Here is a 19,695-nt window from a genome sequence, read left to right as displayed (position 1 = left end):
CTCAAGTGTATTTTCAGATAGAAACATCTGGGAGATGGAACACACTCCATGTTCAATTCATATTTACCAATTTAGGGGAGTTACTTCCACTCAACTTGCCCCATCCAGCTGCTAATAATGAGAGTGAGAGTGCAGCCTGCCCCTTAGGTCTGTTGGGGTGCCTGGTCTTGGGGCTGGACCTGTTGCCTAATGGTTAAGTTCGGCATACTCCACTTTGGCAGCCCAGGTTCGGTTCCTGGGCAGACCTACACCACTCGTCAGTGACCATGCTGTGGCACCAACCCACACACAAAACAGAGGAAGACTGGCACAGATGTTAGCTCAGGGACAATCTTCCTCAAGCAAAAAACAACCCAGGAAGATTGGCAACAGATGTCAGCTCAGGGCGAATCTTCCTTGGCAAAAAAAAAGAGAGGTGGGCTGGCCTCGTGGCCGAGTGGTTAAGTTCGCGCGCTCCGCTGCAGGCGGCCCAGTGTTTCGTTGGTTTGAATCCTGGGCACGGACATGGCACTGCTCATCAAACCACGCTGAGGCAGCGTCCCACATGCCACAACTAGAAGGACCCACAACAAAGAATATATAACTATGTACCGGGGGGCTTTGGAGAGAAAAAGGAAAACATAAAATAAAATCTTTAAAAAAGAGAGGAAAAAAAGAGAAAAGCCTGGTTTTTCAGATTAAGGCAGAAACAAAATCAGACGTGAGCAATCCATGTCCCATCACCTATACGCCATTTCTCTGGTGGTCCATATCTTAGCCCCCACAAGAGAACTATTGTCTTCTCCTTGTTCTTTTCCTTCTTCTGAAAATAGCTTTAAATACCTCTTTCACGAAGAACCAAGTCCTTTAGGGTTCGAGCGTCAAAATTCAACATTAATGTTCCCTCTCTGTACTTTTACGACACTCTGCCCTACAGCCCATCTTCTGCTTCTCCTAATTAAATCTGACTTGTCTTTCAGGAACTGCTCAGGTCTTAGACACTCCATGACACCTTCCCCAACCAGAACTCATCTCTGTATCCACATCAGTGAGTTTAAAGCAGACTCAAAGGAAGCGATGAAATGCACGTTTAGGGAAAGATTTAACAAGCTAAGTTTAAAAAGTCCACACACTATATGAAAATGAATTCATAAAATACCTTTACCTGTTTCGCTATTTTCAGGTGGAGACTCATATTCTGAGTGATCCAGGGCCAAAGTGTTCATAGCTGTTTGGTTTGACTCCTGTAAATCTGATAGTGCTGCATTGTCATGACTTTTGTCACCATCACCACTGGCATCCAATCCTACAATTAGGAATTTTACCCCAAAAGGCAGGATTAGAAGAGTAACTTTCTGTTAAAACAAAAGAAAAGCTTACATTTGCAGTTACTCTAATTTTTAACTTGATTGTGAAAGATCTCCTTGCTCTTAAATACCATTACAAACCATGACACAAGTTTTAATTAACTATTTCTTAAAGGAGGATTAAAAAGAAACAAACACAAAGCCTTGAGGGCAAAGCCACTCCTCATCGCCCTCAGCTCACCACTCACCCTCCTGGCCGCTGTCTGTGCGACGGCCGTGCGTCTCCTCCCAAGCTGCACTCACACCGCTGTCTGCTGCACTACTTGCTTCCACATGTAGCATGTGAGTCCCCCACACTTTTGCATTAGGGTTGAGCTCTGATACCTTGGCTGTTGGTACCTAAGAAAAAATTTGATATACACATTTGTATCCAAATTCCAATCAAATGCAATTTTACTTATTAATTCAGAGTTAAAACACATCTCTATAAAGAATTTACGCTAAAAAAACTTGAATCTATCTATTTGCACATACTTGTGGGATGAAATCAGGTGCAAAAGTAACAAAAATTGATGCATTCAGAACTCAATTCACTATTACTCTTAAGTTCCTACTAAGTACAAGGCTCTCTAGAAATAGGAATGAAAGACAGGGTCCCTGCCTTCATGAGATTTCAGTGCCTTACCAACGGTGTAACAGAGAAATAAGTGGTGATCCAATTATCATCTCTGTTCTAGAATACTCACACAATTCGCAGATTTACAAATCTGAATAGAATATAGATGGATAAAATTTTTAAATAAAGCTCAAACATTCACATAAGCAAAGGTCATAGAAAACGAAAGTTCCTCAGAAGAACAAAGGTCTTCTGATAGGTGTGTCAGAGAGGTGCTTGGTGTGGCCACCTCTTGACCTTGCACATTTTCAGCTACACCAGCCTCCGTACTGTCCCAGACACACCAGGCACTTCTGCTCTTCCTGCCTGTTTGTCCAGAACACTCTCCCAGATATCCACACGGCTCACACCTTTGCTTCCTTTGGGAATTGGAGAGGTCTTTTCTGGCGTACCTTATTAAATCCACAGCCACTCCCTGATTTTCTTCTGCTTACAAACCTTGAGTGGCTCCCCAAGTCTAAAGAAAAGTCGATGTCCTGGGCGGGGAGGGGAGGCAGCTGCTCCCCAAGCTAACTCTAGTCCTGTTGCTACAATCCTTCAGCAAACCTAGCCAAATTATTTGTTGTCCCAGGTATCACAAGCCTTGACACCACTATGCAGGGGTCAGAGCTTCAAAGGGAGGGACAAGGGTCCTGGTCCCAGAAGCCCTTGGGCAGTGCCAGGCAGGAGCTCGAGGCTGAGTGCAGCCTCCCTGCACCACCCCAGAGACGAGCAGATATCCCCCGATGCTGCCTCCAAACGTGAAAAGGATCAGGAAGCAGCATGATGAGCCATCGAGGAAACAACATATAGATTAACAATCTTAAAAAGAGAGAATAAGTTCATTCTAGCTAGGGTGATTAAAGCTTGCAGTGAAAAACAAAACTATTCCTGAAATTAAGATTAGAGGCTGATGTGGTTACAGGATATACTTTGTTCACACCTAGGAAGCAAGGGTAATCAATAAACATCATGCCCACAAAACCAGATGCTTGAGTGAGCACCTATCTGGAATTCTTATTTTTTAAGTATTGGTGATAGGGCAGAAATTAAGGTTCCCCTTCTCCTTGAAGAATATTATACTCAAGAAGCAATGACTCTCCAGTCTCCCTTCTCACATAACTTCTAAACTTCCCGGTTCATTGTTGGCCCCTGCTTCTGCACACTGTTTCTTTGTCTCTCTCATCCACTCCTCTCTCCAACAAACGCTTCCCAAATGCTCACCAAGCGCCAGGCACAGCACTAGGCAACAGGACAGAACGGTGAGCCCCTGGCCTCATGAGCACACCCAGCGGCGCAGAAGCCACTCCACGGCTCAGACACCACTACCCTCCTCAGCAGTTAAACCATTTTTCTTTTTAAACTCAGGTCTCTATTCTCTTTCTTATTTCAACACTTGCGTAAACACCTTTTCTGATTAAACCGGGTCTCTTTCCACCACGCCACAACAGACACCAAGCTCTCCCATGTTAGTGCTATTCCACCAACGGACCTGACCCCCTGATCTCACGTACATACGACACATTCTCTAAATTCCTAACATGAGCTAACATTGGTCTTTTCCATTTTTAGCACCTTTTGCCACTGACTATAGTTCACAAACACAGATCACACACCGTCCTGGAAGTGAACTGCCCGTAAACAAATCTGAGAGCCACCACAGCACTCACACTGCTAGAACGCGTCTTGTCTTTCCCACCAGCCCAAAAACTCTTGGATGTCCATCTTGTTCACCCTGTACCACAAATACTCAGCACTCCTGAACTCAGTATAGAGGTGCTTGAGAAATATGCTGAAGGAATAAATGTTTAAAACAGTAGTAACTCAGAAAATTCTATTTTCCACTATTTGACAAAGTGTGAAAGATTTTATGCTACAACTGAATAGAACCCTATCCTTATGTAATTTACTACTTCTTAAGTAGTAAATACTCAAATCCAAATCTAGTATTAGAGACAACGCAATTTTAAGCAGTTAACCAGTATTCAAGAGATACTCTGACATGTGACAAGGGATGAAAAAACAGAGACTTATAATTACAAGCTAATGCCATGACAACTGACACTAAAGAGCCTGCTGGGTACCAGGCATGCTCTAGGCATGTATTGTACTGAACCATGACAATCCCATGAGGGTTATTACCACTGCCCCCATTTCACAAATGAGAAAACCAAGGCAGAGAATGGTTAAGTAACTTGCTCATGAAAATGACTATAATTAGAAGACTGTTCTACTATCAGCAAAAATAAAACATTTATCAAGAGTTCATTAAATTCTTGTAATTCACATGAGAAATAACTTGTATTAAACATATTTCTTTAAAATGTGGTTATTCTCTTGCAGTCATATGAACTCCAACTGATGACCAGCAACGCAAGTTTCATCTGCTTGACTGCCTAAGTCCTATTTCTCCACTGAACACTCGCGGCTAAACAATGGTTGCTAGAAGCAGCAGTGAGTGGACCCTAACAGCCACACTCCGAAGCAATTTTACATAAATGACCAATGTTACTCTTTGAAGAGTACAGCATCCCTAAATTCCGACACTCTAAAGAAACTCTCCTACCCCCCAAACACTGTGCCCCATTAAAATAAAAATAACCTACCAATTCATAAATTTGTGTCTTCTGGACATGGGACAGAATGGTCCCACTGACAAGTTACTGAGTAGGAACTAGAGTAACTAATATCATAGAAGGGGAAAGGTAGGTGGAGAATATAAAACAGCTGAGATAAGTGAGCAGGGACTATTCCTGGATTTACCACTAAGTAAGTTTAATAATTCAGAGTGATTCACTGGCCTTAGAGTCATGAAGTCTCATATCTCTGGCTCTTTATTTGCAAAATGGAGTAAGAGCTGCTATATAAGATTACTACGAAAATGATGTCTGTACAAGCACTCTGAGAATTGGAGCTCTGAAGAGAAAGCACCATCACTAAAACAGTATGTCAGATCAGAACACCATCTGGGTGTGGTCTCATAACTGAAAAGCTAATCCGGAAGTCACACGCATGTCACTTCAAGGCCAAAGACCAGGACAGCAACAGAAGCCAGGCACTCTAAGCTGAGGGACAAGCACAGACAAGCCAACTACCAATCATCCCCGCTTCGTAAACAATTACATATGTACTATTTAAAGGCCTAATTTTGTAGTGTTTTGCCTCTATAACTATTTAAGGAACAAAACTGATTAATGTGAACATAGCTCTTTCTGGTAAGACTCCCAAATGTGGGCTTCGAAAGGAAAGAAGGAGGGTGGTGGATAATTCCCTAAATTATAGGACTTAATCTCTACTTGTTTATTTACAAATAACAGGCATCAACATTTCAGCCACATCTATCTCCTTACTAGTATCAATCATTATTCTCACTTAATGCAACAAAAACCCACTAATAAGAAACTACTGGTTGAATAGAGGTAATTTTGCTATTACAAGTACACCCTTTCAATCACACATGTCCAAAGGGACTGCTTGAAGAGCAAGACTAACTTCCTGTTTGTTAAATGTTTGCATTTATTACAGAACTCCTAAAAGAAGCTCAAACTGGCTGCCCACTGCAGAATCATCTGTGAAGCCTCTTCCAAACGAGCATCGTGAGCACCGTGGTCTGAAAAGCTTCTGACTGAAAGGACACAGAATCAAGATCTCAAAGCCAGTTAAAGCAGCAAATTTTACCCGCCTTAGGCAGGTACCATACAAAAGTAGTGGTAAGTCAGATTCTAATTCATCTATACTCTGCAAGTGTGACCTTTCAGAGACGCCTTTCAACACCCAATGGGTGAAATATGTGTTGTGCTCTAACAAGGAGCAGGGGATGAGGAAGGACAGGGATCGGGCAGGGCAGCACTCACGAGCACACCACACAATGTCCACACACAGAAGACATCTGCACAACGCTGCGTCTGACCAGCAGCAGTGTAGGGTTTGGGGCTAACAAGAGTTGACACACAAACTCTGGTTTAAATATACTAAACAGTGAATTAAATTCATATTCTCCAATTTGGAAATGGTTAAATCGACGCCAGAGTAACTCAGAGCCAGAGCCTTATATAAACATTCAAACAAGTGCCAATTGTTTAGAATAAATATTTTGTTAAGTTAAAAGCAATCAAAATGAGAGATGAGCATATCCCAGCACAATCATGAAAACTGATGAAACATACTTACTAACTGTCCACCTCTGTTTTGCCATCCCCAAATAACACCATCTTGTGCCACTGGAGGCTGATGAGGGGGCTTTTCCATCCAAAACAAGGTGATCTCTAAGTCCTGCTGCTCACTGCGCAGGTCGTCACTGAACATCTGTTCATCTTCTAACCCGCCTTTCGCAACTGTACCAGTCCAGAGACAGCCCCCTTGATATCCACAACCATCCGCCAGTCTTTCGGAAAATATCTGGCTTGACAAGCCTCCCATCGGGTAACAGGAAAGTTCATTCAAAAACTGGGAGTACAATTTCTCTGGGAAGCTCTGCAAATCCCCTTTTGAGGGGTTTTCAGCTATATGTACAGCATCTTCTGTGAATGATAAAACATGGTCGTCTCTGCTGTCACCTGGGATGACAGGAACTACCTGCAGTATATCATGAGGAGCAGCTGTGTATCTGTCCACTAGGGCAGAATCGACACCAGCCAAACAAGAATGCCCCTCAAGAGTGTCACACAACTCCATTTTTCCAAAAATCACCTCTGGGCGTCCCAGAAAATCCACTCCACTGTTTAACGTGGGTCCTTTAATGGTGGGCTCAACATTTCCTTGTGTGCAGTGCTGTGCATGTCTGCTTGCCCCACATGGACCTACACAGTCGACGATGCTGGGATCACTGCTGTCTTTCTCCAAATAAAGTCTCTTTTCTTCTTCCTTATCTGTTAGTTTTGGTTCGCTCACCCCCGACGCACTACCAAAGCCACCAGAAACTTCTCTGGCTGATTCGGAGAAAATCTGCTTCAGTCCCAGATTTCTATCACTGTTAACAGAGTCAATCTCTACTTCCGACCTCTGTACAGCTGAATTCGAACTTTGGTTTAAAGGTGGTACAAGATTAAGATCTTCACATCTGTAGTCACTCACTCTATGGCTTTCATTATTTTTTTCTATTTGATTTGTTTCAAAATCAGGGATTTCTGTTATCCTAGAACCAGCACAAGCCAGTACATCCTGAATGGGTGCTGCCTTGCATTTTAGGGTATCTGTTTCCCAGTCAAAGGTTGTTTTAGAGTCTGATTTGACATTTTCTATATCATTTTTACTTCTCTCTCTGGGATTAGCTTTTTGTGATTCTTTTTCAGCACTTTCTAATCTGTCAAGGTCACTCCCTGAACTATGCACACACATTTTACCTTCTGCTTTATAATTCAGGCCTGTTTCACTTTCTTCTTCAGTGCAAGTGAAAATAAATGCAGAGGAAATAAAGTTATTCTTACGACATCTGGCGCCATCAAGTGACTCGTCATCTGAGGGCGCTTCCTGTGAACTTCTGAGTCCCATGGTGTCTATTCTTTGGAACATTCTCTCCTCTTCTGTTTCCCGCATTGCATGAGTTAAATCACAGATCTGTGCCTGGACCTTGCCGGCCCCAGCACCTACAAAGAGATCTACCTGACACGAAGGTCTCCATTCAAAAGCCCTCTTACCACAACCTTCATCTTCAAAAATGCTAATTTTATCCTCATCTTGATAAGATGATCTATTTTCAGATTCCAAAAACAACTCTCCTTTGTTTGAAAGCTGGATGCTCCCAGTTTCCAGGCTATAGTCCCCCCAGTGCTGCTCCTCAATCACTGGCCCCAGGAGGTGTTCAGGTCCGGAACCAGCAATTCTGTTAGGGGCTGTTTCTTGGAAATTAGCATGAATGGGAATATGCTCATTTCCAAAGCTCAATGAAGTGATACATCTTCTTGAACTTAAATTAATTCTATCCAGATTTATGGAAAGGAGACTACTGGCTGATCTGCTAATATCTAAGGTGGAACAATGATTATCTTTTAGTGGTTTTACAGAGTTATTTTCTCCTTCCTTTTCAGAGTTTAAATTCTGATCTACACTAGCTGTTACAGTCCCAGACTCACCATTTTTTTCCACATTTGAAGTGTCATTAACTAAATTAACATTCGAATCACCCATCGGACTTACTAGTTCTGAACTACAGCTCTCTCTTTCTTTAGGGACTGCACACACACTAGACTCCAGCACGTCTATGTTAATATGTAACTCAGGGAGTATGCCAACGTTAGGTAATGCATTACTTTCTGTGTAATCTTCAGGGAACCTGGTGTAAGTGCTGGCCCTGAAAGACTCAGCCTGCGTGTCATCAGCATTTACTTTACAGGGTGGGTCACTGTCAGTCACAAGCTCAGAACTAAGTTTAGTTTTCTCATTAAAGACTTCCTTCATTTCATTTGCACCCGGCATGCCCTCTGGGGACAGCTCTTTCTGCAGTGCCTCTAACTCCCCTGGCCTTTGTGCAGTGTTATCTGCTGGCCAGGCCCCTCTGCGAGTCCCCTCAGAGGTGACAGCTGAATGACTCTCTTCTGCTGCAGCTGCTCCACATACCCGAGTACACAATTCGTCTTCAACATCCAGGCAGTCAGCATCTACAACACAAATACTGTAAAACTCACTGTCTCTTGAATTCCTACATCGTTTGTGATCAACACAAATACGGTTTTCATCCTTTGTCTCCCTACCAGACATACCTAAAGAGTTATTCTCATCATCACTGCTGATGCGAACATTTATGGCTACTTCTTTCTCCATCACAGAGTTTTCACAGGTGGCTGGGCAACGGCACAAATGGTAATTTACAAGGGCTACTTCCCGCATGCCCTGGTAGGAAGGCACCAGGACACAGGAAAGAGACTCGCCATCTTCAGAGCAAACACTCTCAGAGAAACCCCATTTACTGTCAGTGCCCACACACCGAGTACCGCAGGCATTTTTACAATCCTGCTCAATAACAACTGTATCTGGGTTCTTGTCAGTCTCATCTAAATTTTCATACCTAGTTAAGAACTTATACATTGAAGAGGAAAAAGAGTTAAACAACTGTCTTGGTCTGTGACCTTGTTTGTGCCCAGGCCTCGCACAAGCCCTTGTCCGTGTATTGGCTCCAGCAGCTGCCCCGCTGGCTCCATGTCCAACATTGTGAAGCTCCTCACCTTCAAGGGTATCAAATAATGAAGATAAAGTTTTACTTATCTTGTTCTCCGGTTCCTTCTCCTCCACAGATTTTTGTAAAAGGCCAGTTTTTTCATTGTCATTTTCACTACTTAATTCTTTGCTGAAGCAACAACCCATGTTCGAAACTTGAAAAACTCACATAACGCCTGTCGTTTTCTGAGCCTCCACAAGTGCATCTCACTAACTTTCTATGGTTTCTGACAAGAAGCCGACACCCAGACACCAAAAATAACCCCTTGCACAGCAGTCACATGTCCCTGCCACTCAAATCCAAAATCCTAATCATAACAGACCCTGCCTAACAGCCATCCTACTCTACGCACTGAAACCCAAATAGCATGTGGAGTCAGAATAGCAACAAAAATTTTCGTATTACTTTTCTTATTCTCATAAACTCAATAAAAAATAACTAAATTATCCTAGCCAGAAGGAATTTCACACTTTCGCTTTCTCTAGTGCTTCAGCATTCTCTAAACTGTATTTCATGGTATGGCGGCAACTGAAGTTAGCAGGTATACCCCCCAGAGGAAACAATAATAAAAAATTTTTTCTTTAAAACTTATAGGTACTTATAGTTGTACCTAATTTTCTGCCTTTGAGAAATGACGTCTGTGGATGTTCAGGAATAACTGTGCTAGGCACAACTGGAACTGGTGTCTGTTAGAGAAGCATGTTGGTATGTTTACGGTGAATGGCACATTGTCTGAGATTTGCTTTAAAACACCCCAGCAAATAAAGCAGCAGTAAATACATACATATATAACATCTTTTTAAAGAGCGTGTAGAGGGGAGGAAAAGATGAAACAAAAGTTGCAAAATGTGAGAGTGGTAATTGTTCAAGTTCATGATGAGTACACGGGTTCATTTTATTATTCTTTCTACTTCTGCAGATGTCTGAAAATTCTAATTAAGAAAAAGAACAGAACAAGAGAAAAAGAGAAAGAAATTCCACACCCACCAGTCCAATAACCAGGAATCCCCTCAAAAGCCCCTAAACCCTTTCTTCCTGCAGTAGTAAGAAGAGCCCCGGCACTGTGGTCCAGGACTGCTGACACACACAATGGGTCTGGTCTTATCCACAGCTGTAAGTATTGTTCTCAGTATAAGCAATTCTTTTCTTATTATGGTTCTGATACGATATTTAAAAACAAAATAATCCTGTTAACTCCTCTGTGAGAGACATTTTTCTGTCTACTTTAATCTACAAGTTATGGCTAGTCCTACTAGTCCTACTTCCATTTTATAAAACACTATATTTTATGCTTTATTTATATTTTATGAAAGCAGTATACGAATTCTACTTAAATATGAAGATAACAGGAACACTTCTGAATATACTTAAGTTCAGGTACTGAAACTGCAGCAAATGATGATGATAATTATAACTTTCTATGGCACTATGTGCCACAAAATTTTAAGTACACAAATATTTTCATTACGTTACACACTTTAATTCACACTCCTAACAACCCAAGGTAGATATATTAACCCCATTCTACAGGTAAGGAGAATGAAGAACTGAGGGCAGAACAGTGCAAGACCTCACAAGTTATACAGCTCTTTGTATCACTAAAGAGAGTAAACTATCCACATGAAAACAATTCTTTATCCAGGATGACACACACCCTTCACCTGTTGCAGTTACACGGAGCAGCAGTTACAGAGGGAGGCTCATGAGCTCATCTCCCTAGCTGTGAGTCTCAGTCCACTTTCCTACGTGTGTAAGCTATACTACGTGTGTAAGCTGTACTACGTGTGAAGCTATACTACATGTCTAGCTTTGGCACATTATTTAACCTCCTGATCTCAGTTTTCTCATTTGTAAAATGGAGCCAATACCAGTACCCATCATAAAGAGTTGTTGTGAAGATATTAAGTAAAATACTTAGAATAAAACCCCAATATCACTTCAAAGTCCTCATACCCTACCCCAGCCCACCACCATAACTGCCTCTCATTCTAAAATACCATCCTCCTTATCTTCTCTATTTCATCCCAAACACACCCAACTGACCAACTCCAGCATAGTCTGTCTTTGCTTGAGCCATTTATCAGGTCTTCCCACTGACCAAATCTCACATCCTTTTTAAGGCCATCCCTCTCAATTCCGCAAAATAACTGTCTCCTACCCCACATGCTGGTTGCTCCCCACGCCTCTAGGAAATCATCCTAACAGCAAGTCTTAGTGTCTGTACCATCAACTATCTCAAACTGGGGTTTGTGGTGCCCTGGGAATCTGCAAGCTTTCTGAGAGAATTAAAAGACGCAAACACAAAATTTTAAAGATAACCAGCCCACGCCTGCAAATAGATTTAAGAGTGCAGTGGTACCATGTGACAATACTTAAATTGACCTAATCTACTGAAAAAGAGTTGGATTTAAAATGTCATAAATTCATTCATGCCCAGTGAGGGCCAGGTGACACGAAGGTGTGCCACAGAAATAAAGTGGCAAAAGTAGTAGAAAATCATTCACATGGCATTCAGCAGTTTAGGTTGTGGCAAATGTAAAGAAATTCTGAGTAACTAGTACCTCAAGTACTTGGTGAAGCAGCTTGAGTTTCAGCAAAACATTACCCACTAGACTAAATGAATGTCATTAATTTGCATTTTATAGGTTTGGGCAGTCATGTTTTATATTTGTATAAGAATTACATGCACATGCATTAAGAACTTATCAGTATTTCTATATTATTAGAAGAACAATTTAAATCAACAAAGACAATCCAGAAAATGTTTTCATTTAAACTTTATGATAAGTCAAGCAAAATGATGAACTCGGAAGCTCCAAACTCTCCTCTCCCACAGCAATATCAAGAAAACAACCAGAAGTTTCTGAACCAACTCTGTAGGAGCTCTTAAAAAACAATTATAGGTTTACAGCAACTAAGAAAACACAATCAAGAAACAGCTGCCCTCCATGTGGCAGGAACGTTCTGTGGCATGGTGTGGTCTTGGTCTGAGGTGGCAGCAGCCCAAGTCCCAGATCCCCTCCTGGAACCAGAGGGAGCAGAGTATACAGCACTTGCAAATTAGTATGTACATCTGTTCTGTCCTAGCTGGAGGTTACCTGAAGGACTGACTCACTCATCTGATCTCACAGAGCTCAGAACACAAAGAGAAAAGCGGTAGGCAGTGCTCATAAAAGCTAGAAGGGAGCTACAGACCCACACACACCTGGGGCAGAGATGACAGGTGGAGACATGCAAGAACCATCTAAAGACCAGAGAAGAAGCTGGGGTAAAACTCTGGGAAATCAGGATATTCAAAAGCAGCCAAGTATGTGGGGAATTCAGAAAGCCACATCCAGGCAAGATGTATGCTCAAAAAAGTCTTCAGAAGACGTTAGGCTTTCACCTCAGGCTGATCTCTGGTCTCCGAGCAAGCTGAGCCAATCGGCAAGGGACTACCCCAGCAAACAGCCAGTCTACAAAGACTGGGAGAGGCAGTGGTACTCTCTCTTGTTCTTTGGGGGTTTTTTTGGCTGACTGTCTATTTCAGTTTGTGGCATTCAAGGAAATCTCTGTCAAAACATTAGCTGAACATAAGCTAAAGGAAGAGACTTCAGTGAACACATATGACAAGGAACAGTCTTTACAAAAATAGTTTGGAAAAGTCTCAAAATATTGAGACTACTAGAGCCTTCAACAATATCAACAAATAACAAACCTTGGGTAAGAAGAGAATCTGATTTCCAGAGTTACATTATAATCAAATGCCAAACTTTCAAAAACAACAAAAAAAATCACAAGGCATACAAAGAAACAGGAAAATACGGCTCATTCAAATGAACCAAATTAGTCCATGAGAAAGCTCAGACATGGGACTTACTAGACAAAGACTTTAAAACAATCATCTTAAATATGCTCAAAGAGCTAAGGAAAACATGGACAGAAACTGAAGTTAACCAGGAACATGATATACGAACAGAATATCAATGAAGAGACGGGAATTATAAACAAGAATCAAAGAGAAATAATCTGGGGCTGAAAAGCACAATAACTGAATTGAAAAATTCACTAGAGAGGTTCAAAAACAGACTTGGACAGGTAGAAGAAAGAATCGGCAAATTTGAAGATAGGACTACTGAAATTATTGAGTCAGCGAAGAAGGAAAAAGAACAGAGAAAAGTGAACAGAGACTAATGGACTTACGGGACATCATCAAGTAGACCAATATATACATTATGGGAGGCCCAGAAGAAGAGAGGAAGGGGAAAAAAGAATCTTTGAAGAGATAATGGCCGAAAACTTCCCAAATTTGATGAAATACATGCATTTACAAATCTAAGAGCTCAACAAACTCAAGTACGATACACCCAAAGAAACAGACACGAAGACACATCATAATCAAACTGTCAAAAGACAAAAAAAAATCTTGAAAGGTCTAAGAAAAAAATGACTGTCAAGTACACGAGATCCTCAATAAGAATATCAGCCAATTTATCATTAGAAACCCTGCAGGCTAGAAGGTGGTGGGATGGTATAGTTAAACACTCTAAGAAAAAACTGTCAATTGGGAATTCTTTATCTAGCAAAACTGTCTTTCAAAAATGAAGGAGAAATTAAGACATTCCCAGATAAACAAAAGCTGAAGGAGCTCATTACTGCTAGATCTGTCCTGCAAGAAATGCTAAAGGGAGGCTTTCAAGTTGAAATGAAAGGACATGAGACAGTAACTCAAAGCTGTATGAAGAAATAAAACTCTCTGATAAAGGTAAATATACAATTATAAAAGCCAGCATTCAAATTTTTATTTACAGCTTCACTTTTTGTTTTCTACAGGATTTAAAAGGCAAATGCATAAAAATAATTATAAACCTACGTTATTGCACACAAAATAATAAAGATGTAATTTGTGACACCAGGGGTGGAGAACTTTATAGGAGTAGAGCTTTTGCGTGCTCCTGAGGTTAAGCAGGCATCAATTTAAATTAGATAATTATAACTTTTGGATGTTATATGTAATCCCCATGGTAACCACAAAGATACATATATATATATATAATATACATGATATATATAAAATGTATATATACACATACATATACATACATATACATATACATAGAATATATATAAAATCACATATATATGATATATATAAAGTTTTTAGGATGAATGACTAAACTATCAATTATACCATGTTGATATTAATGAAACTTCTTTCCAATTTAAGTAAAGTATGCCTTGCAGAGAATTATCAATGAGCTACATTACATAGTTCCTGCCCTTATGGGTCTTAAAACTCCCAAGATAAAACTTATAATTTGAAACATTCAGAAAAATAACATAGAATATAATTTCTTAAATAAATTTTAATCAATATACATATAGGAAGTATTACAGGTGACTAGGAAAAAGATGAATCAATGAAGATATCAGTTATAGCTGAGAATGCTCTTGAAGGATATAAAAACCTTAATGGTGGGCAGAAAGTTACAGAGGGGAAAAAAATTTTATACTAAATGGTAACTCAGTTACTTTTTAACTGCTTACCCCTAATCCCCATATATAACAGTAGTTTTAATAGTCTTTTCTACATAATAAATACAGAAAAACATCTATTTCTTTATTTCAGATTTACATCCCAGGCTCTAACCTCTCCACTGAGGTCCAATGGGTCCCACCCGCCCACTTCGCTGCTTGCCTGAATTTCTACCAGGTGGACAGTCCCTCCCCAAACCTTTACTTCTCCATTGTTTTCCATCTCAAAATAAATGAAACCATCATCCATCAAGTTGCTCAGCTATGCTTGATTTATCTTTCCCTCGCCCCAATCTCTACAACCAATCTACAAAAAGGTGTGGTTAAATCCACCTCCAAAATCAATTTGAAATTCACTCAATCCTAGTCTAAGCCACAATCATTTCTCACCTTCATTACCTGATAGTTTCTAAATTTCATTTCTTTGCTTCCATTCTTGACTCGTTACAATCCATTCTCTTAATATAATGAGGTCAAAATAATGTTCCTATAATGTGTCATACTATTCCTCACCTAAAATCCTCCAGCTTTATCCCAAATTAATTTCAACCACTAGGCGACAATGCAAATCGTCAGCAAATGGCTGACAAGAGCTGGGTTTTGGTTTTGGTATTATTTTCTGTTTGTTGTTTCTCCTTTTAAATGAAATAACAGATGCCAAAGATGAAGTATCTCATCTTGAGTTTGGACTCTGAAGGCAAGTTGCTGGGTTCAAATACTGGTTCTGCCACTTTCTAGTTGAGTAATCTTGGGGGAAATTACTTAAGCCTGTTCAGGTCTCAGTTTCCTCTAGTTAAGATCACTTTTTGGTGCTCACTGATTGGCGAGGCTTGTAAATAGTTATTACTCACTAAGTTTCTTTTGGGGGGGCAGGGAGCTGTATAATAAATATGACTGATGTATCACTGGATAAATGCAAACTGCTCCTGAATTATTCAAACATTTGGACATCTCTATGGTGACTCTCCTCCTACTCACACTGCATCCACCCTTGGGGGAAGACTAGACCTTAGAGAGACTGGTTCCTAAACCAGACTGCTAAGCATACTCACTTACCAATCCTAACAACTGCTGACTACTGAGCATCAACACTCAGAGCCACTAAACAAAGTAAGCTGTCCACACACTTAGCTGCGCCATGAGTAATGCCAGTCAGAAAAATGTTCAGAGCAATGCCATTTATAATAGCAGGAAAAAAATAAACACTTTAAATGCCCCCCAAAACCAAATGGCTAAAGAAATAAAGGCATATCAAAATAAAGAAAATACTACAGGGCAAGTACAAGATGACATATAGGCGAAAGCATGCTATGTGGGAAAAAATGAGTTAAAATACGTATATATTGATTACAACTACACAAAAATGTGTGTACACTTTAACAAGACTTTTATTTTCTGTAAGGATGCTTAAGTTAGTTTCAAATAAAGTTTTAAATGACACATGTTGTGAGCCCAGATGGTCTCTTACGGTACCTTCCAGCTCTAGTATTTAATGATCCTATGAAAACCTAAAGAGTGCAAAACCCTGTAAAAATGTTAAATAGTATATCCACATTTTATAAAACCTGTTATCAGAGATGTGATCTGCCCAAGGGACACCAGGGGTACTGATTAGCAGGCCTGGACCAAGAACTCACCAGATGATACTCTGTTATAGGATGTTAACTCTTAAAAAAAACGACTCTTAGAAAGCACGTGTAGGCAATACTAGTTGCAAATTATTTCTCCACAGAAATGAAATACTGAATTCTGGCTCAGGTGTTTCACTTCTTTTCTAGATAAGTATTATCTCAAATCTCACAAAATAATTCTTAAAAACCACATAGAATCCAAAATCTAGTTTTATGTCTTGCAAAAGGTTTTAAAGACATTTGAAAGTTATGTTGGACTGCAAATCAACCATGGGGAAGAGGGAGATTTGTGTCCCCCCCCCAACTTTTTTAAAATCTCTCAATGATTTCTGTATAATTTCCCTCTTGGACTACTAGAGGTCTTATATTTGGGTTTTACTTAAAATATTATAAAATTCATTTTTAAAAATATCAACGTAAAATACAATATACAAAAAAATACATACTTAATTGAATAACAACAATAAAATACAACAGTTTGGAGAAGTCTTTCACTTTTTAAAATTCTACCTTATTAAAGTAGATCAACAATCCAATCCCCTCCTTTAATTTCTACATTAACTGCTTATAATCTGAGGGAATAGATAAGGTTTACTATAAATTTTGTAAGATTACTTTAAAATTTTACTTTAATAAAAAAAGGTTTACTTTTTAAATTTTGTGAGGTTTAGAAGATCACTTAGAAGACTGCCAAGCTAAATTTGCAGTGGCTCCAAATGCACCTGCCATTCGCATGAACAATGGTACAAAGCAGGCTTTAAAAACCAATGGTCTCTATCTCCTTATTCTTTCATTAATCTCAACTAAAATGTGAAACTAATTTGCTTAGTAAATGCTTACTATGACTTGTGTGCTTTAAAGAACACAGGCTATCAAAACGTAAAGCTAATCATAGACAGACAACAGATAATCAATGAACCATTAAAAACACTGTGATGAATATCTGACCTTAAATTAACACACCAGGCACACCGCCATCCGTGGAACCAGACGCATACCACACACAGAAGCCAGGAGAGGACATGCAGTACTGACGTCTACTGTACCCAGCTCAGTCCTCCCAGCCCTTTTTGGGAAACATCAACATTTTCTAATTTTTTTACATTAAAATAAGGAGACATCTGTGAGCCTTGGCTGTGATTAATCTCAGACCTGAATTACCTGACTCAAAGCTGGGATGGAACTTGTCTGAGAAGTGCTTTGAGATATGGGACCATTCATCTGTAAAATTGAAAACATCAAACACACCATCACTGCAACGTAAAGAAACATATTTTCAAACTATATTTGTCATTTAGCAAAACAAAAGCCACTAAGAAAAGCACATTTTTACATGACAAAGAAATCCAGCGAGATATTCAGACCAGACTGATGTAGCAGCCTTGAAATATAAAATATTTTGAAACTCTGACTGAACACCATAAGTAAAATTCTTATAGTCTTATGGGGAAAATTATAGTCAATGGGGAAAATTACAAAAATCTACATTTTCCAAAGCCATTTAGGAACTTTAAATATACTGCTTGACATGATAAACTCTTACAATAAATGAAAGTACTCAAAATGAAAAACTTATGATATAGTCCTAATTAACTCTTTAAATATATACCACAACAGCTCTACTGTTACTAAAGTATTTATAAATCACTGCATGTTTCTTGGTGATCTAAAACCCAAAGCTTTAAGCATCTAGAGCTATAACTGCTGTTTGTTTTCTCCATGACCTGGTACTCACAGTTTCCTCTACTAAGCCACCCATAAATTTATTCAGAATATAGCACCTATATTTAGTTCATAGGATATGCAAGTGTCATTATTTTGATCTATTTATTAAGTCCAATGTCGAATCTGTCACCAGAAGGAGAGAAGAGAGGTTCACCGAGCCAATCCTGGCCTCAGACGCACACTTACCAGATGAGCGCCGTCTTTCCCTTCCTGGACTCGCTGGCCCTGAGGTTCAGCCACGACCTTAGCGTCCTGATCAGAAGTCATGAGCTGTTTACTTTGTGGCTCCACTGGGAGAAGTTTAATGTTAACCGGAGGATGCTGTAAAGCGACAAAGACAGTAAATTGGTAACTTGAAGTGCAGAATATAACTGATTCTTAAAGTAAAATTACTAAGAAGTCTCAAAATCCTCAAGTTTTCCAAGACACGTGTTTATTCCTCTGGAGTCTAACTAGTTTAAAGAAATCTGCCCATAATTTACACCTTACTTACCTAAGAAATACTTGTTTTTTCAATAAGTAAATTTCTTCTTTACACTAATTTGGTGACCATGATAACACTGTAAGACTCAGAAACCATGTGCTAACACAGAGAAACCCATTTATGCCCAGAAACTCATTTTTTAAAAACAGAAAATTACATAACTAATACAACTCCAACTGGGGATTTGATAAATCCCAAATTTATATATGTACTTTTGACCAGTCCCATTAATTTCATCTTGTTCCAGGACAACAGTTATCAGGAGAAATAAACAGTAACTAGTTAAAAAGGAAGCCCTGTACAATCCTGAACCACAGAAACTGAAAACAATCTGAATACAGTGGTATAGCACTGCAAAGGAACCTCTGCAAAGCATTTGCTCAACTCAACAGCTAGACACTGAACTTTACATAGAATATCTCATTTGCTTTTCCCAAACGGCTTAAGAAGTAACTCTGGTTCAGCAAGGACGACAGTTTTCATGATTTCATATTACAAGCGTCAGAACTGGGGTTCCCGGACACTCCGGCCTGACTTCAGGCACTCCCTCTGTTCACTGCAAGCTACGCTGCTTCACCACGAGGGAAAGAACTCAATTTAATCCAGTTATCTTTTTCAGGCTCTTCTGAAACACACCGTATCCAAGTGCTACATAAAGAAATTTAAAAGTTAACTATTTTTGTCTCACTAGGTAGGAACGTAGATTTTTAGTTTCTATGATGGTGCTCCCTATTCTCAATAACCTGCTTATGATAAATTCTCAAAGCCTTTGCTAAAGAAATAATCTGATCTCCTCCAATTGTCAAGTCTATCATCAATCACAAAAGGACAACATCACTAAAATGCTGAAGACAGGTTTGGAAACAGAAACTAATAGAGAAGAAATACTTGAAACAAATTAAGTCACTTTCACACAGGTCAATGTTTTCCAAAATGTAAGATGAATGACAAATATGTTATTACATTGTAATAGAAACCAACATCAATTCTCACAAAACCATCAAATCCAGAAAATAAAGATGTAGAATGACACTCAGACTGACAAATCACAGAAGGTGGTACTGTAGATGCTTGTACTACTATTAACTTGTAGATTCTTAAGATTCTCAAAGAAAAGAATGGCAGAAAACAAGATATGATAGCCAAAAGGGAAAAAATGAAGTAGAAGAATCCTTTATCACATATACTATGTTTTCTCAGACAGTCAGAAATTACATACCTCCTGATGGAAACGGCAATGCCACCAG

The 19,695-nt window shown here is 39.6% G+C and overlaps 1 protein-coding gene across 30 annotated transcripts in view; it reads right to left on the bottom strand.

The window, feature by feature from the left end:
• The window catches only part of LARP4B (La ribonucleoprotein 4B), a 91,005-nt gene that overhangs the window by 45,260 nt on the left and 26,050 nt on the right, over positions 1–19,695 (bottom strand). For 19 of the 30 annotated variants that reach the window (XM_008524733.2, XM_070601259.1, XM_070601264.1 and 16 more), the window contains exons 2-5: positions 18,151–18,285; positions 17,401–17,460; positions 1,535–1,685; positions 1,145–1,285 (exon numbers count right to left, since the gene is read on the bottom strand). In XM_008524733.2, coding sequence (XP_008522955.2) covers positions 1,145–1,285; positions 1,535–1,685; positions 17,401–17,460; positions 18,151–18,231 — 433 coding nt within the window. In that variant the 5' untranslated portion in view covers positions 18,232–18,285. Of the gene's footprint in view, positions 1–1,144; positions 1,286–1,534; positions 1,686–6,111; positions 12,940–17,400; positions 17,461–18,150; positions 18,286–18,457; positions 19,085–19,695 lie in introns of those variants that run through there. The other 11 variants (XM_008524303.2, XM_070601250.1, XM_008524524.2 and 8 more) reach the window with 3 other exon arrangements.

This window comes from Equus przewalskii, chromosome 30 (genome assembly GCF_037783145.1).
Source record: "Equus przewalskii isolate Varuska chromosome 30, EquPr2, whole genome shotgun sequence".
NCBI classification, from domain to species: domain Eukaryota; kingdom Metazoa; phylum Chordata; class Mammalia; order Perissodactyla; family Equidae; genus Equus; species Equus przewalskii.
This window is presented reverse-complemented; position numbering and strand designations above follow the sequence as displayed.